The sequence below is a fragment of the Fringilla coelebs genome (assembly GCF_963513975.1).
Source record: "Fringilla coelebs genome assembly, chromosome: 11".
Taxonomy (NCBI): Eukaryota; Metazoa; Chordata; class Aves; order Passeriformes; family Fringillidae; genus Fringilla; species Fringilla coelebs.
This window is the reverse complement of record NC_140037.1, coordinates 22,852,099-22,878,665: the sequence shown is the minus strand read 5'-3', so window position 1 is coordinate 22,878,665 and position 26,567 is coordinate 22,852,099. Positions and strand designations below refer to the sequence as shown.

At 41.1% G+C, this 26,567-nt stretch overlaps 1 protein-coding gene across 3 annotated transcripts in view; it reads right to left on the bottom strand.

Moving 5' to 3' along the window:
- DIAPH2 (diaphanous related formin 2) overlaps positions 1–26,567 on the bottom strand; it is a 168,100-nt gene that overhangs the window by 37,660 nt on the left and 103,873 nt on the right. For 2 of the 3 annotated variants that reach the window (XM_084213270.1, XM_084213271.1), the window contains 2 exons: positions 22,089–22,224; positions 13,002–13,097 (listed from right to left, as the gene is read on the bottom strand). In XM_084213270.1, the coding sequence (XP_084069396.1) occupies positions 13,002–13,097; positions 22,089–22,224 (232 nt within the window). Of the gene's footprint in view, positions 1–8,908; positions 11,363–13,001; positions 13,098–22,088; positions 22,225–26,567 lie in introns of those variants that run through there. The other variant, XM_084213272.1, reaches the window with a different exon arrangement.

The following is a 26,567-nucleotide window of genomic DNA, read 5'->3' as shown; positions in this document are numbered from 1 at the left end:
TCTTTTTTCTTTCTTCTTCTAAAGCATGTTTTTCTCTTCTCAAAAACTGGGCCACATGCCTCTGAGGAGAAAGTAGTGCATTATTTCATTCCCACCTTTTCTTCTTTTTTGGCATCTCTGAGGCCTGCTATGCCCAGAAGTGCTTCCACTCAAGCTGGACCATCAAATCAATTATCACAGCAGTCTGCTTCCTAAATATGAATGGCAATGAATGACAACAGGCAAGGCCAACTTTCAGCTTGGATTTGTCATTGGCAATGGAAATTTTTTTTGTTTTTTCTATAGATGTTTGGTAGAGTGGCAATTTGACCAAACTCTTCCCCCTGCTGTCTGCAGCTGCATTCTCTGGGTCCCCACATGAAAAGCTTCCCCTTTGCTGCACCAAAGGCAGAAAAAAAGGAGAGAAAATAAGACATAAGGAACTATTCTCACCAGAAAAGTTCTCTTTTCTGCTTATCTTTTACTCCAATCATGGCTGGCAATGAAAGAAAGGAAAAGCACGATGACAAACTGTTTCCATCCCTTGATGTCCCCAATTTCAAGGTGCAATTATTTTTAGTGCTGTTGCATCATTTCACAAGAGATCCCCACGTCCAGCAAAGTGTCAGGGCTTTGCAGCTGGAGTGAGCACAGCCCTGTGACAGCACTGAAAGATTAATTAATTACTGGAGGAAAGGATTGTGGACAATACAGCACAACGCAAGCAAACACAGAAAATGAGAATAAACCAAGAAATCTTACCCCTTACTCACAGCCATAGTTTGGAATTCATCTTTTCCCTAATGAAAAACCATTTATTCTTTTGCTAAGAAGAGAAATAAACATATAAACATTTATATAAATACTATATAAGTACTAAATATATTTAATATAAATACTAAATGTGATTCTAAAAAACGTATTTCTAGAGCTCTCCTTCACTGACACTACTCATTCAAAAACCTGCAAAGAATGAAATTTGTATTAAAGCCTGGCTTAATTTTCAGAGAAGTGATCATATATATACTATGAAAGGGGATTTTAGCCAGGACCTGGGACACAAACCCAGAAACTTTGGGGTGAGCACACTGCAAAGGCTGCATTGCTGCCAGTGCACACAATCCCAGTGGTCATAGAGGAAAAGATTGTATTGCCTATTTTAGTAAAAACAATTTCAGCCAAGCAGGCAGCAATTTATTCCTTCCCTCCCAGACACACAGACACAAAACCAACACAAAACCTCTTGGCTCAGACCCTTGCAGAGGCTGGCAGGAAGGGAGGGAGGATGGTTCCACCTAGTGGCACCCACCCGGCCCCAGTCTGCACTGGGACACTAACTGGGAGCAGCTTCTCCCAGAGCTTCTGCTGACACCCCTCCCACAGCCCTCACTGCTGCAGCTCCATCAAACCCTGAAGGGACGGGCTTTGGGTTTGTACAAGTCAGTCAGCTCAGCTGTTCACCTGCTGAACGTTAATTTTCATTATTTTTTCATTCATTTTCAGGGCAAACAGTGCCATTTTCTCCTTAAACCATGAGGGCTCTTCCAATTGATCCATTTGCTAAAATGCCAGGATTTCCACAACGAATTGTCAGAAAATTCTGTGTACAGGATGACATTTGTGGCTCCTTTTGTTGTTCGTCTCTCTCTTAAACAACTGCTCTCATCTGTGGCCCAGAGCAAGTTCTTCCTGGGTCAGGCTGCTCGAGCAGCTGAGAGCAAAAAGGGTTTTGCTGCTGGGGGCTTTGATGCTGCCTCAAAAAAGCTGCTTTTATCCAGTGCCCCTGCTCAGCCCCCAGCACAGCAACCCCAGCACCACCACCCTGCCCCACTGACTTTTATCTCCCCACCAAGGGGACAGGCTCCAGTAAATGATTGATTTAAATGGAACTACAGCAGAAACAGCTCATCACTGTCCTTCCAATAAATAACATCCAGAGGTGCCACAGAGCAGAGAAATAAGGTTTGGGGGTTTTGGTTTGTCTGGTAAAGTGTGAACACCTCACTTGGGAGCACATTTCTGAAACTGTCTTTTGGAGCTGTGTAATATCCTGAAGATGCAAAATGTTAAAAATGCTTGCAGAGTCTTATTTATAACAGAGCATTTCTAAATGCAAAAATATTTCAGATAAATATAAAGATATTTCAGAATACAGAGGGCAAAGAGAGGGTTTACAGCAAGCAAAACCCCAAAACACAGCAATGCGAGTTACAGCCACCATCTCTAAACATTTCCTGCTGCATGGAAGGAGGAAAGGAAGGCTGGAGAGGTTTCCTTGGGTGCTCCCCACTTCCCATCTGGCAGTTGTGAATTCTGCTCCACGAGATAAATAACTAGTCAAGAGTGAAGAGCTGAGCTGAGCTGCTCTGCAGCACATCCCCAGGCCTGACTACCTGTCACATAATGTTGGGAGCAGGATTATGCCTGGAAAGGTTGACAGAGCACAGATTTATCTCTCTAAATCAAACACTGTGTGTTTAGGTAAACTCAGTGAACTTTAACTAATTAGCCCATCATTACAGTAGATTCATATTGAGTCATTTTCAAAAGGCTAAAGCCAGAGCCCAGACTATTTACACTTAACCTGAAGGACTGAGATTTACAGTGAGCTATTGGGAGAGATTTCTTCTTAAAAAAATATCAAATGCAGCCTTCTCATGCCAATTATTGTCCCAATAAAATGAAGATAAATAGTTGTTGATAGAAACCACATCAACACCTACCACTCTAAAGTTATCATAAAAAACCAATCTATTTAAATAGATCAATTACCTCTTAAACAGAAATAATTAAATAATCTCAAAAAATTATTAAGTGAACAACTACAAAAAAGCCACATCAAACCTACAAATAGACCCTAAAATTCCCCACAGATTTATTCCCACACCTCCCTGCACTGAGGAGCAATTCCTCTGCTACAGGCTTGGTGCTGCACTTGCTTGGTCTGTGGATGCTCCCTCCCTTCACTCCTGTCCCACCAGTGAGGGTTTGGCACAAATGCAATTCCAGAAAAATTCTAAACCTGCTTTATAAATGTTCAGCCACTCCTGAAATCCTCCCCCCTCGGTGCTACAGAACTTGCTGATTCTCTAACAACACATTCCAGGAGGTTTTCCTAAGGAGTTTAAGGACAGCTCAGAATTGATTCATATCTGTTCACTCAGATGATGAGCTGCTACTCCTTTAAACCAAATCACGATTGCCTTCAGTGAAGAGAGATCTTTTTGAAATGTATATTCCTTAGTAATAGTGCCTCTATTATTTCAACAGGAACTAAATATTCAGAAGACTCTACAAACACAATTCCAGCTTCCTTCTGAGTGGTTATCCATTAGGAGAAAAAAAAAAAAAAGAAACTTCTAGTAAATCTCCCTTCAAGGTTTACACTCTGGTAAAGGAGATTTAAAAATAAAATAAGCTTTTGTCAAAAGCATCTTGTAATGAACAGATTTTACAAGGAAAGAAATTGCCAGTCATCTTTGCAATGTCTGACAGGGATGAGAATGTATTTTTTCAGGAGTGAATCATCAGATCTGGGTGTTTTTCCTTGTTCTGGTTTGGTTTTTGGTAGGGGTTTTTTTTGGGTGGTTTGTCTTGTTTTGTTTCTTTTGTAAGGAAATAATTAATTTCCAAGTTCTTGATTCAACACCTTGCTGGATTTTAATCAACCCCCAGTGATGATGGAATTTGCTGCAGTTCTCAGACTCAGATTCTGCCCCATGAAGTCCTAAGGACCTTTTGGGTCCTCCCTCCAGCCCATTCTGGTTTGGACAAAATTTTACAGAGCCTAAAGCCAGCTGAGCTGACAATGTAACCTGATCACAGCACAGAAAATGCTGTGGCCCTCCAAGCTGAATGATTTCTCCCTCTCCTGAGGGAATACTGGCAATAATGGCTTTTTTTCCTATTATGTTACTTTAGAAACTTGTTCCCTTTAAAATGAAAAAAAAATCATCCTCACAATGACTGAACATTTTCCCTATTTCAGTGTGGTATGTCTATTTTAATTTGTAATTTAAATTTGCAGGGAAAAATGCAGGAAGGCTGACATTCCACTCCAGTAATATATTCATGGAATTACAGACACATAGACAGCATTGTAAAATTTTATATACTCTCCTTATAATTATTTAAATAGAATCTTCTTCACCAACAGAAGAAATACCCAATGCAACAAGAAATGGAAGAAAAAAATACAGAAATCAGAGAGAAAATGAGAAGTGAATATAATGTAGATCTAAGGAAGAACTTTAGTATCTCTGTTATTTTTAGACCTCCATCTGGAAGGCACTATACAGTGTGTATATAGTTTTTAAATAACAATATTATGACATTATATACTTCCATGAGAGGGTAAAGGAGATGAGCTAATGCACACACTAATAGATATATTAGTGATAATGTTCTTGCAAAATCTTATATCAAAGCCTATTATATCACTTTCCCCTCCAAAAGAGAAATCAGCTGTGTAACAAGCAGAGATCTACTGAGAAGATCAACAAACCATATCAAAGGTTCACTTCTGCAGGGTGTTTGAGCATGGCTAAATAAAACCAACTCTTTCAAGGCTGGTGTCTGGATTTCACAGAATAAAGGCAATCCTGGGATTTGAAACTAGTTACTCTAAAAAACAGAATTATTATTAATGTACATCATCAATATCTCACATCTGGTTTTAGTCATCATTAAAAATAACTTCACCCTAATTGCAGCACCCTTTAAAATATAACAGCATTGAAACTGAAACAACCTAGCAGTGCAAATGTCCTACAATTAACCAGCATGGATAGTGCTCAGGATGTGAGAGCAATTTTGGAGCTCCATACATTACAAATGTACCAGCTCAGCTACATTATGTTGAGGCAATAATGTGCAATAATGAGATGAACCACCTGTGCTGCAGTTTCAGAAATGCAGTGGAGAAACCGACAGGAAATTGGCTTTGAAATGATGATTGACCAGGTCTCAATGATGCCTCAGGTTTTTGTTTTTATATTTTCAGGTTCTGTGCTGCTTCAGTGTGTGGGTCTGGGCTTCACATTATGGGATGGTGAGCTCTGTGCACAGAGCAGGGAGACAAAACAATTCCTGCTCCAGCTGGGCACTAAGGACAAATGACCCAAATCTCAGCCCAGGGAATAAATGGCCAGAGATGCTTGGTAGAATGATGCAAAAAAGTGCAAACATAAAATGTGCAAACAACCTGCCAATACACAAATCAGCTCCTGAAATGATCTTCCCCCAAATTCCTAGAAGCACAAAAGCAATCCAATAGAGGATGAGGTGATATCACAAAATCTATATCACAACACTGGCAACATTTTCCACTTGTAATAAGCTATAAAGACCAAGCTCAGGTTTTGGGCAGCACACCTCTGTGAGCACCATAATGCCAGCAGAGGTTTAAGCCCAGAATTCAGGTTGCATTGCCATTCCACTCGTGGTGCCCTCCTCTGCAGAGCTGCCCCAAAAGCACTGCTGGTCTTGACCTGTCCCACTGCACACCTGGGCTGCATCTTCAACTTATCCTCTTAGAAGGATATGAAACTAAAAACATCAGGAAAATAAATTTATTTATTATGAAATGAAAAATTATGAACCTAAACCATCAGGAAAATAAATTCTTATGATTATGAAACTAAAAAAAAATCAGGAAAATAGAGTTACTTGAGGCAACTGCAATGCTGACCTCTCAGAAAATGACATAACTGCCTGCCTAAGATGGCATCAGTACTCTGTAACTGTGCTTCATTGTTTTGGGGTTTTTCTCTTATTTTCTCCTGTGAATGCCACAAGAAAATGAGAAATTTCACAGTTTGCTGTGTTACATCGTAGCCCATAGGGTAAATGTTGCCTTTGCAGGAAGGAAACAAATGAAGTTCTTACAGTTCAGATGACAGCCACAATGAAGGACCCTGGGCCAGTGGCTCCGTGCTGAGGTTGGGGACTCAATTCTACACCCTGTGCCCTGAACAGGATGGAACAGAAATCCTCCCTATCTACAAAATAACCATTTGGACTAATGTCACTTCAATTAATCCCCTCCCAAGCCATCCACTGCAACAGTGATTTTCATCTCTTCCCTTTCCATTCATTATGTATATATATTAAAATATTAAAGCCAATGTGCTTTACCTCAGTAAACAGTACTGTGGGAGAAAATTTTTCAAATAGAAGTGTTTCACAATAATTGCATGATAACACTGTCAGCTCTGACAAAGAAAATTCAAATGGCCAAATGCAAATTAAGTTAGCCTTGCATATCGTTCATTACTACTCATGTAGTTGGTAAATGAATGCATGAATATCCTTTCTCTGCATGTAAAAGAAGTTCCTCTAACTTCAGCTACTGCATAAAGATGCAGCCAAAACTCAGCCATCAATCTCTGGAAATGGAGGCCTTCCCATCTAGCAGGACATAGCTCATTAAAATAGAACAGTTTTCATATTCAGTGTGAATTAAAAAATAAATAAATTCAGAATGGTGAGTGACTTCCAGCTTGTACAAAATCCTGCTCTGTGACCTTGGCAGTGTCCTCCTGGATCACTCCTTTTGATAGGCTGCTTGCTGGGAAGAATTCCTGGTTCTCAGAAAAGCTTTGTTTTATTTGTAAAAATCTATTTCACAACACAGAGCATTTTGGATTTCTAAGGGCTTTTAGGAGGTTCAGAGGCAACTGTGCCAGAGCAACTCAAGGAGGAAGGAGCTCCACAATAAACACTGAGTGACTCCAGGGCTGCTGTGGGTGCCTGCAGAGTCCTGCCACCAAACAGACACAAACAACTTTAAAGAAATAAATATAAATAAATACAAATTTGTAGGGACATTTAAAATGAAATACAACACTCAATTAATTGCAAGGTCTGGAGCGACTGGCACAGTTCTGCACGTGTCTGGCACAAGCTCAGAAGTTCTGTGGTACCAGCTGCAGATGAAGAATCCTCAGGGCTCCCATGGAACTCCCATCATCACTCATGGAACAGGGGGTTTTTACTTCAAAAGGCACAAAAATTTCGAATTTCCTATTTTTGGATCTTAGGGCAATGCAGTGAGTAAAGTAACACCAGCGCTGAGTTTTAAAAATGCTGAAACTTGAAAAATACTCTGCAATTTCACAGGGAGAACTTTTCCCACTGCACTGAATGCACTCTGAAGCAAGCTAATAAAAGCAAGGGGTACAGAACTCTCCTTAGCCTGGGTAAGTAATAAAATGCTTTAGATGAACAACAAACTGAGGTAATTAGTTACAATTACACAGCACAACAACTTTCTGAAGGACATTTAGCAGAATGTGCACGTGGCTTTGCCACTTGCTGGCACATTTTCATTTGTTCAGGAAAAACTCTTGTATTGGGAAATAAGAATACATCAAATGGCAAATAACAACTTAGTTTTAGAGAAGGCAGCACAACAGATCCCAGCTCCAGAGCTCACAGTCCCATTTCTCAGTGTCTGTGGAGCTCCCCAAACATTTATAAACACTCGACATGCTCTAGGTGTGAACAATCCCTGCAGACCAAGAACAGAAAATCAATCTTAAAGACAACAAATCAACCTCCAGCACCTGCTTCAGAGAAGGGTAACACACCCACAGAGGTGAAGGCAATTATGCAAATGTATGCAGAATTCCTGAATTTCTGTCCAGCCAGCCACTGGTCCTGAGGTGTTTCTAGAGCCTCTTCACTCCTTGCATGCTCCAGGGAATGTGGTGTCCACCCAAAAACCTGGAGCATCCCATCTGAGCAGGCTGAAGCCTCTTTAGCCCCTTTTTGTCCACTTCTCCTCCATCCTGCCTGGAAGGGGAATTCCTCTGAAAACTCACAGAATTCAGGTTTGGGCTGCAAGGGACCTAAAAAATCATCTATTCCCAACACCCTGCCATGGGCAGAGGCACCTCCACCTGTCAAGGAAAATCTCCCCGTATCAAAGCTGTTCCTTTCATGCCAGGCCACAGGAAAAATGTATTGTCTAACTACTCCTTTAATTACAAAAGCCATAAGACAAAATGCAGACACAGTGAAAACAGATTATACCACAAATACCTATTTTTAAACAGCTTTGGGACTGTTTATGGAGCTCTCAGGACTCAGGTAACTTGCTGAGATTCAATTTGAATGGTGCCCATATTTATATTTAGAAATAAAAAGCAAACTTAAATCTACAATAGTGCCATGATAGCAAAATGAGTAAATTTATTGTTGGTGATCTTGTTTAGCTCTTGCTATTACAGATGTGGCAATTTTGAAGCACTTGGATCTTGTGTGAGTCCCATTAGTCCCCAACACCTGACTGTAAGCAAAAATCCTCCATGACACAACTGCATAGCAAACATGCCTTTAAGTACTCAGCTCCCAAAAGCTAAAATGTTTGAAAAGATGAAGAAGTTTAAAATACAAACTGATTTTTAAACTCAGGACTAAATTTTTGTAGCCCATAATGGATTATTTCCAACTTGATACCAAGTATTTAATGTTAAGGATCTGCTCCTCTGAACAACATTGCATTGAGCAGAAATTCAGTGTGCCTCCCACCTCCTTGCATTTGAACATTTGTGACATTCTCACCAATTCACAGATGCAAGCATATCAAAACCCAGCTTATTTAGACAACTGACACATCAAGAATGACTGACAAGGCTTTCAGGAAAGCAAATTTGCTTTGACTGAAGGTTTTTATTTGAATGTGGTTCAGGTAAATGAGGATTGTGCACGCAGAAACCCAAATAACCCTCCAGATTTTACTTAATACAATCAGTGCAAAGTAAAATTAGTTTAGAAAGGTATCCAAGCAGCAGTGAGTCTTTAAGCACAGCTGTATCTCCAAGCAAAAGACACAAGATCCCTAAAACAATAACCTTCTGTTCGAATTCTGATGCAATGAAAAATACCCACCTACTTAAACAAACCCATATTTTAAATTAAAATGTCTGAATACCACATGAAAATTACCAAAAATCATTAAAAAAATAGGAACACTATTGCCCCAACTCCTTTTTCTCTTGCAAAGGTTAAACAAGGAGTGGAAGCCCTTCAGATGGCTCCCACCAAAGACACAAACCAGATGCTGAGACTGAACCAGGGATGTTCAGGGTCTCCCCTTCATTCTCAATGTGTGTTCTTGGCATGGAAATAATGACAGGGCAGCAACTGATCTGATTCTGATGCAGGAATTAAAAACAAATCCAAAATGTGTGCTAAGAGAGCAGAGGAAATCCTCAAGAAACACAGAGAGATCTGCAGCAGAACCTTCATGCAGGTCCCTTGCAGCACTGCATCCCCAACAGAGAGCCACAGAAAAAATGGCCCAGGGCCTCAGGGAGGCTGCCAGAGTTTGCATATATGGGAGAGGGCACTGCTTATTAACATTCCTAAAAGAAATTAAATTCCATGCCAAGAAAACTTAGAAACTTAATAAAAAGAGCCTTAGCAGAATAGTTAGCTCTGTGCAGAGAATTTGCTTAAGCTAATTTAGAGAAAAAAAATATTTCTGAATTGGTCTTCTTTTAATAATTTCATAGCCCAGGGCCAGGAAAAAGGGCAGGGATTATTGTGCAGCAGCAGTGCTGGATGCAGATTTTAATGGCACCCTGTGATAAATGCCACCTAAAACTGCTCTTTATTACCCCAATATTGGCAAACTTGCAGAATGCAGGGGTGTTTTTGGAAGAGGAGCCAGCATTCCTACAAGCTGATTTCTAATAATTATTTTGTAGGCTCTCTAAGCAAAGCAATGCACTGGAAGGACAATCTCTCTCCCTAAAATCCAGTGGCCAGAAACAATAATAAAGGGGAGCACTGAGCTCAGGAGAGGGGAACCACACAATGCCTTTGCACACTGGGAAATCTACAGCAGAAAGAAAACAAAAGAGTAGAGTGAAATGTAAAACTAGAGGAGGGAGGCAGGAATTTATTATTATTACTTCCATGACCTGCTAACAAAACCATTTTTACTGGAAAAGTCTGGGGATGTAATGCAACCCATTAAAGTGTAGCTTTTCATTTCCAGGCTTAGCAAACAAACATAATGCAGTGAAACATATTTGAAATGGGTTTTGTGTTTCTGAACCTGCCTGTACATTTCACATTTTGATTTTCCCCAGCAGAAGGACTGCAATGTTGAGCAGTTCCTCTCTTCCCTTCTGCACCTCTTACCAGTCTGAATCTGACCACAAATTAGTTTAAAATAAATTATTTTAAAAGCATGACCATGTAAGCACAAATATTCTCCAAGGTACAGCAGCAACCCCTGCAAAAAAGGCAAACTGAAGAGGTGGAGTGACACTCCTTGTTGTAAGCCTGTAGTAATTGGAGCTCCATTATCCAAATTAATTAATCCCTCCCAGGTCCAGCCCACTCACCTAAAGCCACAGGGAACAAACTCAGGGTTTTTTTTTTTTGCTTTTTTTTTATTTGCAAAGTTGTGGGGTTTCAGCCAAACTGATCAAAAATCTAGAAGTGAAACTAGTTTGTTCCTTCTGAGTTAAATTTCCTTGATGAAAACACTGGAAGAAAACACAACAAAAGCTAAATTTCCATGATCTTCTGATTGCAGTCACTGTAAGAGTGTGAAACCTCTCTAGTTTTAATTTTCACCATGAGAATATGCAAACAGAATAAGCAAGTTTGGAAAAAGACAGAGCTAGAGCACACAGATGAAAAGTGCACAAAAGTGAACCCACTGTTATTGCAGAGTGGCTTTGGGGACATTTCCTTTGCCAGTTTTTTAGGGGGTTGGACTGGGTATTTTGCCTTTCTGTAGGGGCCACCTGTTACCAAGGAATTAGCAAAACTACACAAAGTAAACAAGCAGAAGTTGTTTTTTCTCCCTGCTAAACTAAAACGACAAGTGACACAGAAAAATGAGATCTGTGTCCAAACAGGCAGGAAACTATTAATGGATTTTCTTCTCAGACCATAATGTGTAACCAAGTTCAAAGCCAAAACTTTGCTGGACATGTCTAACTTTGAAATGGCAACACCTTTATTAATTTTTCCCCATGAGTGTCCCAAACCCAGGCTGACTCCAGGGGAGTTCAGCTCTAATAATGCCCAGAAAATCCCTGCTCTGTTCCCTGCCCACAAACAGAATTATTCCAATTGCCAATCACAACCACACAACCCAGCAAGCCCAGAAATCCCCCAAACTCTTATTTCCAGACCTTTTATTTCCTTTTTTCTCCTTTACACAGGACCAGAGGAGGCATGGAATTAATTGTTTATCCCAATCTCACTGGATGGAGCTCTGCAGGACAGAGTGGCACCAAGGAGGGAACTGTCATTGCCCCTTTTTTGAAGCAGAGATGTGGAAGGTTGCAAATGTGGTCCCAGGATTTTCATGCTGTACTTCACTGCTCAGAAATGTCACAGCCACATTTTTAGGCACCTTTTGGAGTGTAGACAAGTAACTCACAAAATGTCACGTACGTTTCTAAACCACATGAGAAAATTTACATGAACATTTCAATGAGATATTTAACTGGCACTAACATTTATTGCATCCTATTCTCAACTCTTAGCTACCCCTGAAAATTTTACTTTATGGCCTTCTTCTCTTACAGAACACTTAGAGCTGGCCAGAGTTTGGAACTGGAGGATCCAGTCCTTTTCTCACAGTGAGTTCCCCAAAGTCAATCAGCTCCTTAAATTTACAAGCCAGGCCCCACTGGAATACCACCTGACTCAATGAAATTCCAAACACAGAGGCCAAAGTAACTACATAAAGCAGAAGATCAGTCAAAGGGATTTTTAACTGGCTCTGTCCCCTGTTTTTGCTGAGGAATCTCTGGTTTTGCCCCAGGTTCAATCATCTTCTGTTTTCTCAGCTGCAGCAGATTTTGTGCAATCTCCTCTGGTCCCTGGGAAGCTTTGCTTTGTCACCACTTGGTGACAAATGTCTCCTCAAGTCACAATACAGAGAAACCATCTCTCAAACTGATACTTCTCAAGATAGGGGGAAAAACCAAATTTTGATCGAGGATTTCTTTCACGTCTGATCTGAGAGCGGAAACAAGCCCTGAATTAAGAATGATCCTGGAACTGCAGTGGAATTTACTTCAGAGTATGAAAAAATCAAGTCACTTATTTGTTTTTTTTTCATGAGATCATGCATATGGCAAATTAAAAATAATTATACACTACCTTTGCAATTAAATAGAATTTGACTTTACTCTTCTGTTCCTCTAAAAAAAATCATCAGCCAACATGAACCTAACCCCAGCTCACTGAGGATCAGGTGGATTAACATGGCTTATTTATGACCCTCTTTTGCCAAACATATCCAAACCAAGCTTTTGATTTTATGCCAAATAAATTCAACTGTCGATTTTTAAGACTGCAATTTTTTACTATAAGACATGTTTCAAATGAAAAACTGCAAAACACAGTTACCATGGGCTTTGATGAAAAGTGAAAGCAGAGTAAATGCATTTCACAAAGTGTGTGCCACTGGAATATCACAAGCAGAGAGGAGAACGAAGGAAACGCTGCCACTGATTCTCAGATTTCCTCAAAATTGTCTCAAAATCAGCTTTGCAGGAAGAAGCAATTGCTCAGTAAAGTGGACAGAGTTGAGTCCAATACCATTGTCTTCCTCAGGAAAACGAAGCTATCTGAATGCATTTTTACTTTGAAGACTCCAAATACTGGAAGTTCCTACCAGAGCACAACACACCCAAGAGCAACGCTTGGAAATGATGATCAGCTGAACACTCAAAGTCTTGTTTGTTAGGGAGCTAATACTCATCATGGCACCACCTACAATGAATTAATTGTACTTACAGCTGCAGGAATGAAGCACACTCAGTGCAGGGATGTTTAAATGCCATTTCAAAGACAACAGGAGCCCTTAGAGCACAGAGCCCGAGCTGCAGGTTAAAAATCTGTGACTGTGCAGGGCTTTCACAGGAGCTCACTGCCCAGTGAAAACTGCTGGCAAGCCTTTGCCAAACAGCTTCAGGTGCTCTGTTTGCAGCCCAGCTGAAGGTGCTCAGTCCACACCCCAAGGTTTGCAGAATTTCCCTTACCTTGCGCTCGCGGCGTTCGTTTCCTGCGGTCCCTGAAAGCTGCTCCCGACTGCAGGGCCTCCAGCAGGCTGTCCATCACCCCTGTCTCATCGCCCTCTGCAAGCAGGAAAACAAAACCCATCAGCACAGCTGAAAGCAGACTTTGGAAGGCAGGAGCAGCCCGAGAGTTGTCCCGTTCCCATAGTGCTGCCAAACGAGGCAGCCCATCTCAGAGCAAGGCTGCCGGCAGGGCAGGGGCACTCTGCTCTGGGTGATGCCCCCCAGGCAAAGGGGATGCCACCCCTACTGTTCTTTCAGCAAGAAAATCCCATCAGCACAGCTGAAAGCAGACTTGAGAAGGAAATAGAAGTGCTGTCCTGTTTCCATAATGCTGCCAAAGAAGAGGCAGGCCAAGGCTGCTGGCAGGGCAGGGGCACTCTGCTCTGGGTGATGCCCCCCAGGCAAAGGGGATGCCAACCCTTCCTTCAGCCTGGAGATGCTGCCCTGTGCTTATGGTGCCATCCTCAGCATGCAGATGGGCAGCTGCTGTGGGTGATGGCTGCCTGGCTGCTGGGATAGCTGAAGGCTTTTCTGAAGTGGAACCAGGTCAGTTTAATCAATGCACCTGATGGCATTGAACAGCAGAAAGTTCAATATTGCAGGACACAGAAAATATTTTATATGATGCCTCCCGACTTCATGATTCACTGGATCTTTGGAAAAATTATCTATACAGTCAATAGCATGGATGGTCTGCAGGTGCCATAAAGAGAAGGAGGAGGGGATAATTGTGCAGTGCAAGTCAGTGGTGTAACATTTCTTAACAGCTGAATTTTACTTCTGCTCCATTTTTTATTTTGCTTTTTCCATATCCAAGCTAACTTGCAGCCTTTAAATTGCTGGACTTTATAGTGCATTATGGAAATCTGGGTGGAAAAATTACTTCTTTTCATATATTTGAGTCTTTACATCCCTTTGCATTTCAGTCTGTTAATAACAGTTGACAGGAGCATTCAGCAGCATGAAAAATAGAGGTCAAAGAACTGAAAGGTTACAAAACTACTGATGAATGCCTCTTTCTGTTCCCATATCTGTGTTATAACCCAAAACTAAAATATAGCTTAGGCTCAGCAGGTAGGTGGACACTTCATCCACATCTCTCAGACTCCAAACTCATCTAAATTTCCCCTTCTGGGAAAGGGAAGATCATTACTTTATGCAAAAAAAAACCAAAAAAAAAAAAAAAACATTATGGTAAAAAACTTCTGACTCACATGAGGTGTGGGAGGTTAGATGTGCATTCAGGCTCTCTAATGCTCAAGTTTAACAGCAGCCTATTAATGAATAAGCTGTTCTGTCCTGGTTCTCTGTTACACTCAGATTTATTAGACTCAATCCACACTTGATGTAAGAGCAGACCTACAACAGAACCTGGTTCAAATTTCTACAAGCTGATCATTAGAATAACTACTTGCTACCTTTAAATTATAGATCCACCTAACTGAAACCATTCCACACACACTGCACAACACACCCAGAGTAAGAGCAAAGGGAGCAGAGCAAGTGCAGGAACCAGCTCAAGACTCTGAAATACCAGTTTTAATTACATCCCATCTAAAAGCCTAAACAACTGAGCTCCTGCAAAGCAAATAAGCAAATCAGCTTTTCTCAATTCCCACTCACACCCAAAGCCAGAATTTTCTCTAAACTGTCCAACATAATTGTTTTCTTTGTGCTTCTTATCCTACCCATGCTTATTCATTGATTTGTTGTTGGCTCTGTATTAAATTTACCTTCAAAATCAAAGGTCTGTGAATACACTTTGTCCAAATTAATACACATCAAGCTGGTCTGAAACACTCAATGGCAGTGACTGCAGACACAGAACTAGTTAATGTCTTAGAATATTTAATGTGTGGAAAAATTACAATATTCTTCGATCTTCATTAAAAGTAAGAGTTGGCAGAGTTTATTAAAAAAGACAAAAATCCTTCAATAGTTCATGAATGTTTATGCAGCCTTCCACTTTTTTGCTGAGTGAGCTGCTCTACCTGCTAATTACTGCAACTGCCAAAAGCCAGCCTGGCTTTGGGATGCCCACAATCTACAGCATAAAACACGTTATTAAGGAAGCTGCAGGACAGAGTGATGAGATTTTTAACTCCTCAAAGTAAAATTCGTGCAAGGTCTGATCTCAGCAGTGCATCTTAATCACAGCCTTCAGGTGGTTAAGTGGGAACTGGGCAAAGAACTGCATTTTCAGGGAGCCCTGATTAAAATTGATAAATAAAATTGAACAGAAAGTTCAGTCTTTCCCTATAGCTCTGGCTGCAGTTCTTCCCACAGTACCAGCTACCTCCTCCATTTGTCTTTTTTATACCACCCACAGCAATTTATAGACACAAATAAAAAAACAAAGACAGAAATTGCCAGAAGTTTGAAAACTAAAAACTTATTTCCAACATTTCTGTCAGCAAAAATAAAACACAGAATCATTATTTGTCTTTTAGATGTCTTTCGTTGTACACAAGGGCAGGAGTTTCATCTGGAACAAGTAATTTTCTTCCTCATTGTTTCTTCTCCAAGTTGGCCCCAAGCATTTAAAAAAGAGAAAATGTGTGGAGACATGCAAAAAAATAAAAAAATTGGTAATTTCCTTTAATTTGCCTTAGCAAAGAGCCAGGTTCACTCCAGGTGTTAAAGAGGGCTGCAAAAGGATTCTCAGTGATGAATTGAAGTGTTAACCACGAGATCCATTTGCTTGAATCTGGGTTTGGCACCAGTTCTGTTCCCTGTGCTCTGGAGCCCCAGACTCAGGGGTGTTTTTAGGAGTTTCAGAAATGCTCGTGCTCCTGCAGGGCCCAGGGCTAAACCAGTGCTGCTCAGCAGATTTGGGCCACTTTTAATAATAAAGACAAAATAACTTTCTTCTTCCACAGAACAACCTTATTGCCCCTTGCACTGCTGAAGAGACCCAACGTGCAGAACATTTGGAATAATTGAATTAATGTGTGTAACTTCACAGGCCAGCCAGGAGCTCTTCAACAGGGAATGCCCAGGAGCTCCAATCTACAGAGGTGACCAAAGAAACAACAACAAAACCCCCGGATGCCGTGGCTGCAGGAGCAGTGTGGCACTGTAACCAGTGATCACAGCACTGACAGGACAGAAATCCCCCTGGCACAGCCTTTATGCAACCAGGGGTGGGCTCCAGCTCAGAGTGCCCGAGGCAGCACAGTTCCTTCAGCCCTGGAAGGATGCAGGATGAGCTCCTGCTGCACTCAGGGAGCCCTGGGAGGATGCAGGACGAGCTCCTGCTGTGCTGGGGCAGCCCAGGAAGGATGCAGGACGAGCTCCTGCTGTGCTGGGGCAGCCCTGGAAGGATGCAGGACGAGCTCCTGCTGCGCTAGGGCAGCCCTGGGAGGATGCAGGACGAGCTCCTGCTTTGCTCAGGCAGCCCTGGGAGGATGCAGGACGAGCTCCTACTTTGCTCAGGCAGCCCTGGAAGGATGCAGGACGAGCTCCTGCTGCGCTCAGGCAGCCCTGGGAGGATGCAGGATGAGCTCCTGCTGCGCTGGGGCAGCCCTGGAAGGATGCAGGACGAGCTCCTGCTGCACTCAGGCAGCCCTGGAAGGATGCAGGACGAGCTCCTGCTGCACTCAGGCAGCCCTGGGAGGATGCAGGACGAGCTCCTGCTGCACTCAGGCAGCCCTGGGAGGATGCAGGACGAGCTCCTGCTGCACTCAGGGTGCCCTGGGAGGATGCAGGACGAGCTCCTGCTGCACTCCCTTCCTGCTGTCTGCTCTGATCCCTACAGCACAACCTGGACACACTTTTCTGGCACGTTTTTATTTTCTAGGATTTTCCACATGCACTTGCCTTGTTCTCATTATTACAAATACACAGGTTGCAAACTGACCTGTGTTAACAACAAGTGTAGATATTGCACAGCCATTTGGGCAAAAGTTTCCAGGAATTCTACAGGAAATTTTTCATGAATTTAGGCCCTTACTGAAAGAGTCCAGTCAAATATCTCATTAGGTTACACATGCTGCCTCCTGCTGCTCCAAAGGGTTTTAAAAATATGCTTCTATTCACATCTTGCACTACCCTGTTTGGCTTTGAACTTTCATGCACTTTTCAAAGTCTAATGGGTGTCCTGCAGAAACTTTTAAACAAGACTTTTTATTCATAACCAGCACCAGAATTTTTAATTGCAATATATTTACTTAAAAAGGTCAGCTCTCAATGTCTTTGGGAAAGCGTGTTTTTGTGTTCTCCTCATATATTTGCATTTTATTCATTTGCTAAATTCATTTTGCATGCATAATAAATATCTCCAGGAAGCAGTCCTGCTCTGCAGCTTGCAGCAGAGTGGTGTCTCGTGCCTCTTATTTACTTTTTAATTAGAGGAGAACAAGTTAGGACGGTGTGACTGAGGAGTGAACCCCCAGCTCATGTCAGTTTACAAAACAAGGCAAAGTCTTGCTTACACACCAATTAAGAATATTGTTGATGGTAACCTGACCTCAGGCTTAAATAAATTAATAGAAGAAGAAGAAGAAAAAAAATCTGCTTTGTTGTAGAGGCAGGCTATTGAAAACAATGTTTGAAATGCACATTTTTTTTATTTATTGGGAGAAAATGTCGCAATGGTCGAGGTCTGCTGTGGCCTCACTGAGATGCCCCCAGACAGCCCCTGGAGCCTCTTCCTGCAAGGACCACGCCTCAAACAGGCTGTAATGTGAATTTTCTGGAACAAATGGGAAGAGATTGCCTCTGTGTGGGAAAGAAAAGATTGTGCAGCTCACCAAAAAAAATCCCACCCCAAAAAAATCCCATGTGATACCTCAGTAATTCCACCTGGAAATAAAATCCTGCTGCAGCTCCAAGGCTGCATTTAAGCTGCAGTACTGAGCAACTTTTAATTTCTGTGATGAGCAGATATGTAAGGAACAACAAATCATCAATGCTCTTATATATTGTTAATAATTTCCTTTTAAAAGTCCCTTACTATTGAACAACTGCTCTAACATTTTAGGGAAAAAAAGGAGTTTTGGGAACACATTTTGAGGAATGGGAAGTTCTTACACATTATTGATGACTTTTTACTTTCTTTTTTTCAATACTGATGATGGTTTTGACTGGGATAGTTAATTTTCCTCACAGCAGTTGGTGGGGGCTGCTTTGGAACTGGAACCTGTTGATAATTCAGGGGGTTTTTCTTATCCCTGAGCAGACCCAAGGGTCCTTCTGCTCCTCAGCCCATCCCACCCTAATTCCTGAACCAGCCTTACAGCAAGGCTGATCAATTATTTCTGAAATGCTTTTTAACATTGTAAGTTCTACAAAATATCAACTGTTTTACAGCATTACATTGAGATAAACCAAATTAGGGCTACTTTCAACATTAATAACAGTACCTAGTTTTTGAAACACAAATGTTTCTCTAAGGAAATGCTGAATTTGCATAGAAAACTCCCTGAAGTTACTACTTGCTACTGTTCAGTAAACAGTCCCCAAGAAACCTACTTTGAAGAGAAAATAGTCCAATTTTTCTTTCTCCCCTGCAATTATTCCAGTCACAGATTTGTCAGTCTGATAATTTTCCCCCGATAAACTCAATCAGAGGTACCATATGGGCCATCTTCATTACCAAAACCAAACTTTTCCAGAGCAAAACATTTAAAGGTGAGATTAAATTTCAAGCTGTAATTTCCTCCTAACTTCCTGTCCATGCTCACATCCATTTGCATTTCTCCTGAGCTGTTTCTGACCCATTCAGCAGCAGTTCAGTAACTCTGACACTCACCCCGTTCTCTGGACCACTTTAAACTCTGCACAAACAGCTCTCACAAAGTTTTTTAGCAATTCCTGCAGAATGGCTTTGAAGAGGAAAACCCAAACCTGTAGATGCTCCCCTTTAAGCATAATGCAAAGCTCAATCTGGTTTTTGTTCTGTGAATATCGGGTTTCAGGAGGTGTGCAGCATATTCAAACAGACCATCCATGTCAATATGAAAAATAATGACTTCCCAAAGGAATTTCAACGTTTGCCTCATTGACATCCAGCACCACAAACTAATAATCTTTAAAATGTAAATAAGAGCCAAGATTTACCACTCCAGGTACCCCATACAATCACCAGCCAATACAGAAATCCAAAAAGACTTTTACAAAATAACATGTAACTCGTAATAAGCTTAGTATGGATTTCTGTTTATGCTAAAGGACGTGGAAGGAAGACAAACCAACCACAAAAGCACAGAATCATCAGAAAACTGCAGCAAAAGCAACCCCTGGAATTATATCCTGCACCAGTGAAATCAAACACCAGCTCAAGCAAACAGAACCAGTCTGAATAAAAAACCCATGAAATCTTCTAAGGGGGTTCTTGGAAAAGAAAAGCAGAAATATCCATCAACCTCCAGCACAGAACTGCACTGGCATTACCTTCAGCTGCATTAGGGGAGAATGTCTTAAAACCAATTAATTCAACCCTAATTGGGACTGAGAAAGCTCATTCCATCTTTTATCCGAATCCTGGTAGTTAAAAGGTGATTTTAATTGCCATGGTAATCAGATATAATGAAGAGCAAAACTGTTTCTGATTAAATAACATTTGCATCAGAATTGCAGTCAGACACTTTGCAGCTCCCAGGAAGCTGAATTCTCCAATTCTTCCCCTCTCTCCTTCACACAGAAGCAATGCTGCAGGAATTCTGCAGATGTTGAATCAGATGGGAGTCATGAGAGGCTTCTCCTCCCAGTTCATCTCCCACAAGGAGAAGGAATTGTTCATGATTTGAGCTGTCACACTTCAGATCTGCAGGTGTGTGCATAAGGCTGAAACCTTTCTGTGCCTCCAAACCTCGCCAGGAAACCTGGACTCTTCACCTGATGCTAACCATCTTGATAACTTTTTGAAATATTCATTTTTATAGAGGTTTTGTTTTATATTTTCACATTCATTTCAAAATCTTTTGGAATGTTCAGCGGGTTTTTTATCAATTTACATGTAGCGTTTATGTGGCAGCTCAGCCACACAAAGCACAAAACCACCAAACTGAGTCAAGTGGTCTTCAAAACACTGCCAAAGTCTGAGTTACTTCATCACTAGGAAATATTCAGAACAATTCTTGATTCTGGCCACGCTGTGCTTTTTTATAGTTGCACCAAGAAACAGATATTAATTTTAAGTTTATTAATTATAACTAACCTAATCTGGATTCTCCAGTGACCACAAAAAGCGGTCACTGAATAGTCAGAAAGCAGGAGAAATCATTTTTATAGAGCTGCACAAGAAGCTGTCAAAGGCAGGAAGCCAATTGCTCTGACCTCCAAGGCTGCAGCTCTGAGTCCAATTTGACTCTGGGAGATGCAGAGAAAGAGCTGAGAGAGGGTGAGGTTAAAATGAGCCTTTGGGTGGAAATCACCTTGTCCAAGTGACAGCTTGAGAGGACATCTGCCTCCTTCCTCTAAGCCTGCTGTGTCACATTCACTTAGAGAAATTTACAAACCATTTATATAAGCAGCAATGAGCACAACAGAAGTAGCTGCATCAAGAAAAAATTAGTTATTTGGCAAAAAATAGTCAATTGAATATCAATGTCATGGAATCCACTGGGGATGGAGGTTTAGCCCTCCTCCTACCACAGCAACAGAGCTGTAATATGTGAAATAGGTGTTTTAAAATATTTACAAATTGGAAAAAAATATTTTAGAAGTATTAAACTAACTTTGTGTCACAGGTTTGCAAACATTAGTTATTTAAATGGCAGTTTTGGTGCATTGGGCCATGTAAAGACATTCACACATTTGCATTTTCATTGAGAGAGGACTACAATGCAAAATGGAACTTTACTTGTATCATTTAATAGGAAAAGACTTTCATGATGGAAGGCAGAATGCTGTCAGTGTGATTTCTGCCACTGCTGAGAGTGGTGTCCCCTCACCTGCTTGGAAAGGGAAAAATGAAATAAAATGGAGGTGTGCTCTCAGGGCTGAGCTGAGGCAGCTGCAGAAGCTGGAACTCCAAACTTCACAAAGAAAAGAAAATGTATTTATGCATCCCCCTGTGTTTGAATTTTACCTTTTGTTTACAGCTATACTGAAACAGGACTAATATAATAGGACTTATACTGAAATTAGACTAATCTTTAAATGATCTGATAATAAAGTTTGCCATCTATAGACAGGAGTTTCTGCTACAGAACATTCCATGCAGTGCCAGTGCCAGCTCCAGCAAGGCCAAAGATAACAGGATTTGTGGTACCACTGCAGCATTTTCCCCTGAGCAGGGCCTGTTACAAGGATAACAAGGACAGGTGTTTTTATTGCTGGGTCAGATTAGCAGATTAACACAAACTCATAGAAACTGAACAAAAAACTGCAAGTGATCTCTTGCCTAAATCCAATTTTACCTCTACTTGCCTCCTGGAGTCAGGTAGAGAATAAAGCCCCTATTTTACAACCTTCTGGAAATCTGCACAGCATCAATATCAAGCCCACCCCATTCCTTCTGCTTTCTTACCTCACTCTCTGCCACAGAGGTCTCATGTGAAATACAATATTCTCCCAGCTGACAAGCTCAACACATTGCTTTTTATCGTGCTGAAATGTCACTCTGTACTCAGGCTCCAAGCTCAACTAGATTTTCCAGCTCCTAATAGGACTACTGGGAGAACATCCATCCTAACACAGACCCCCAAGCCCAAAAAGAAAGACATTAATTGCCACAATACCTTGATTATAGAGATGTTTACAGAATGAAATTAACAACAAAGCAAGGAAGACACTTCTTCTTGGAAGTCAATCCATAAGGAAAAAAAAAAATCAATTAAGTGCTACAAATGCAAAAAAGCCAATAATTCACAACAGCACGCCTGGAAAGGAACATTACAGACATTAAGTGGCAGAAATAGAATGACATGACCAGGTAGGCTGAAACAAAACAGAATTTTCCACTTTGAAAAGTGAACTTTTTCCAGCTTTCAGAGCAGTCAGCAAGTGCTTCTCATATTGATCAGAAATAGCCTTCAGTTTATTCCTCCCGACTTGGGTTTGCCTTTTTTAATGATAATCTCCCAGCTAAAAATGCTGCCTTACCTTTGTTCATATCAATCAGCTGCTGCTTCTTCTTCTGTCTCTCCAGCCTCTCCCTCTCTGCCTTCTCCTTGGCCAGCTTGGCCCTCTTGGTCTTCTCCTCCAATTCTCTTCTTTTGTTGTTTTCTTTTAACGCCTCCTGCATGAGAGGAAAGGAATGTGAGTGTCTGTACACTGAGGAGAACCAAAACAACCTGGCTTGAAATGAAATAAGAGGAGAAGAAACCAGGGACTTGACCCAACACTTGGAGCATGCTCACAAATCTTGGAAAGAACATCATGAAGAACATTAATTGTACATGTGAGAATTATTGACCAGAGCAATGGAAACTGAAATAGCTTTGTATTTATGATAAAAGAAAAAAAAATTTTTTACCAGCAGCAACATGTTTGTATTTTCCCTATTAAGACTGCAATATTAATATTGTGCCATGCTCTTAGGAGGGATGAGTGGGGAGGAAGCCAAGTGTCCACTGTGATGGAAATTCAATTACAAGTGGCTGAAACTCAAGTGCTAGAACTTAAATAAAATTCATCAATTTTTTTTGTTGAAATAGCCAGTCTGGATGTCTTAAAATTCAGAATACACAGGAGAAGAAATGGAAAATAGCTGAATTTTTAGGTTATGACTAAAAGGTCTCTGAGGTAACAGGTTATATATTTGCTATACAGAGCAAATTAAAAATCCAAGACTCCCAAATGCTTCCAAATACAAAATATTCATTCAAGCAAGGGGCAGCACCTTTCAATGTGTCATTTCAGGGGTTTCCTGAGGTCAAACACCACATTTCAGCCCTGTTCTACAGAGACTCTGCTGGTACCCAGGGCCTCACTCCAAACTGCACCAAGACCTGCACCCACTGCCCCAGCTGCAGCACAAACCCCTCAAACACCACAAACACCTTCTCTGCCAGAAAAAAGGCAGCTAAAGGGCAAACCCAATGTCTTGTCCCTTTTGGTTTTGGGCAGTTCTGTCACTGCACATTCAATCCCACCTGACAGAGATTTCATTTTACTGCAGCTTCCCAGGCTGGAATGGGAGGAAATGCCCCCAGTCTCACAGAGAAAGCAAATATGAAATGTCATGGTAGCTCAGCAGCCACTGACATTCTGTGATCACATCACAGACTCCAGCACATTTTCTACCAGCAGACTGAGCTAAACAAGCTCTAAAGTTATTTTATCTGGAAATTCTCCTTGAGCCAAACTCTATGAGTTCTATCTGAAGGAAGATTCAGGCTGCACTTCATAAAACAGAATGGATACCAATGGTGATTTAAAAAAAAAAAACAAAAAGCCATTCAGAAATAAAGGTGTAATCTTCCTGAAAAACAGCAAGAAAAGAAAATAACTGTGTGTGAGAGTAGCCCTTTTTATCTATCTACACCCATCCACCTCCTGGAATGGACTTGCCTGTTACTCCCCTCCATCAGGCAGCTGGACTCTTACCCATTCCATATTTGTTATGTCATTCACTGCTATACATTTAGTCAGACTTGAAAGCTGGGAATAAATCATTGGCAAGAACATACTCCCACCTGCTATCAGAGTCAGTGCAGAAAGCAAAATAAATCTATTTTCATCTATATTTATAAGCACACTTTAGATTTAAATTAATATTGCTAACAAATTTGATCATAGTTTCTCAAAACTGATGGATGATTAATGTAAATAAAGAGAATTCTGACTCAGGTGTACAGCAGTTTCTACAGCATCTGCTCTGCCTGAATTGTATCAATCCTTTCAGTTTCATTTCCTACAGTTCTACTGCAAAGGGTTCTTTTTCTCTCTCATGGCATGCTTTTATATTCCCCCAGACCTTTTCTCTTCCAAACATTTGAGTTGCAGTGGATTTCTTCTAACACAGAACAGTGCTATTCCAGATTAGCAGGTTTTTTTTTTTTTTCAGCTATCAAATGCCAGTGATCCCCTTTCTGGGTAGTTTTGCAGGCTGAATTACTTCAAAAGGTAAAGATCAGTTTGAAAACTGAAAAAAAAAAAAATAGTTCTGTAATTGGCATTGCAAATCCCATTAAAAGTAGGAATAAAAATCAGCAGTTTTGATACTGCAATACAGTTCCACAGTGACAAAGAACTTCTACTGTTCATAGGGATCTACTGGACAACTAAATTTATTCTCCAATTAAAACTAAACTAATCTAACAGCTAGAAATCAGACAAAGAAGCAATCCTCTGGTAAGAATAAAAGCCTTCTCAACAGCCTTAGAGCACATTTTGAAAAGTACTCATCTAGATGCTGTCTTCTGAAAACATGTAAGTGCATGCAAAAAGGGAAATAATTTTCGAGTGAATCTCAGCAGACAGAAGTATTTAAATGCATAAAACCCTTTTATTGATGGGCTTTTCATGACCCTCTGTTATTTTGGTTGGTGCATAAGGGCAAGCAGTTTTGCTAATTCAACAGCAAATTAAAAGTTTGAGAAAGTTTGAGTGTGGGTTTGCTTTGTTATAATAAAACCAAAACCGAATTATTGTCTCTCCTAGCAGAGCAGAAAGATTCAGCAAGGAATATTATCTCTTTTTAAGTGAGTTAGTTGAAGGAGCACATAGTTTGATGTTCCCCCTTGTGTTTATTAGGATTCACTGAAGTGCAGCTCTGGTACTCAGCACTGCCAGTTTACAGCTTGGCTTCCTTAAGAAGCAAATAAAAAATTAATGCATCTCTTGCATTCTGCACATATCTTAAGTTTTGACAGACAAACATATTCACACATCGACACGGTTGTAAATAGACTCTCGAAGGTAAATTATTAAAAACAAGAAGAAAGAAAACAAACTGTAATGCACAAATCTCCCTGGATATTAAAGATGCAGCTGGCTACAAAGCGGTCATGCACCAATAATGAGGCTGCCTGTGATCCCTCAGGCCTTCCCCAAATTTGCCTTGCAACTGCAAAATATGTCAGCTGAACTTCCAGCAAAATAATCTTCTTCAGCCATAAATCGTCAGGAACGGCCAACTCAGATTATCTGGAAGTTAATCTACAGAAATTCAGAGTTAAAACACAGCAGCTTGAGCAATCAGCGTACATGTAAAAGGGAGATCTTCCCTGGGCGTTCCTCGGAGGATAACACATTTAAATACATTGTTATCCCTATGAAAATCATGGGAAAGAGCTGGCATTAAACAAGGGCAGACAAATTGAATTCCTGCTGGGTGGCAGTGAAGCCCTGAGCAGGGGATGAGGCTGGGACAGCGACCCCAGGGACACAAATGTCCTGGGCTTGCCAGGGCAGAGGGCTCGGCAAGGGGAGCTGCTGCTGCCTGGCCAGGGAGGGACAGGGGTTTGCTGCTGGGAGCAGAACCACCAAAAACTGCCCAGGCACAGGAGCTTTGCAGGGTTTACTCACCAATTTTATTTTTTTTTGCAGTGTTTACCAAGCAAATTTAACAGTAGGAATGAAAAGCTGCTTGGTATCCCTTAATTACTGCACTGTGTAATAAGCTGGAATCATTATTCAATGGCCCTGGAGTGGACAGGGCTGGGACTGGCTTTCCTGCTCCTGTCCATCAGTATTTGGGTAGCAGAACAAACACTCACACCTCGTTCAGGTTATTCCTGGTAGAGACCCAGAGCTGAAGAACACACACAAAAACAAAGCTGTATCACTGGTTTTACAAAAAACACACAACTTGAAAACCCCAGGAAAACAAATGTTGTCTCTTTGGCTACAGCCCTAAAAGAGAAACCACGGCCCAGGGCAGACCAATTATTGTTTTGTTCCAAAAGCAATCTTTCTGGATCAAGGAAGAGACAAATCAGTGTTTTGGCACATCATCATGTGAGCACAGTCCTTTAGACTTTTCAACAAAAATTCTCTCTAAGGTGAGCCTGTAAGAACTGCTCATACAAGAGCCTGAATCCAAAACCAAAAAACCCTGAACTGCTCTTTTTAATAGCAGGACCTTGAACGTGACATGCTGAAAGGTTTCAAAGTTTCTGGGTAGAAATTTCTGACAGATTTTCAAAGAGACTCTGAGAATTACACCCAGTGTAGTACATAAGGACAAAATGTAATTAAATAACAAAATAAAAACGCCTGGCTTGGAAAGACTTTGCGGACTTCCTGAAAGACATGGTTGGTGGACTGTGGAAGCAAGCACTGCAGAGGGTGTGTGGCATTACCCTGCAAAGAAATAACAAATGTGGGAAGAACAACACTGCAGGGACACGCTCCCACAGCTGCAATTTCTTCCTTGAGGTTTCCTGCACCTTCCACTCTGAGTTCTGACAGCGTTAGCCAGCTCCATCAGCCTGCCTGGGTTTTCCTACACGTGCTAAGCAAGCAAATCTGAACTTGAGGAAGTGAATGAGCTGTAATTGACTCCAGCATCACACTAAATGAAGCTGCAATAATGCAGTGATCAATCTGGAATCACAATTAAGACAAATACGGATTCCAATTATCAAATTATCTTAATGGGCTATAGGAACAAACAGAATGATGAGGATAAGGTGA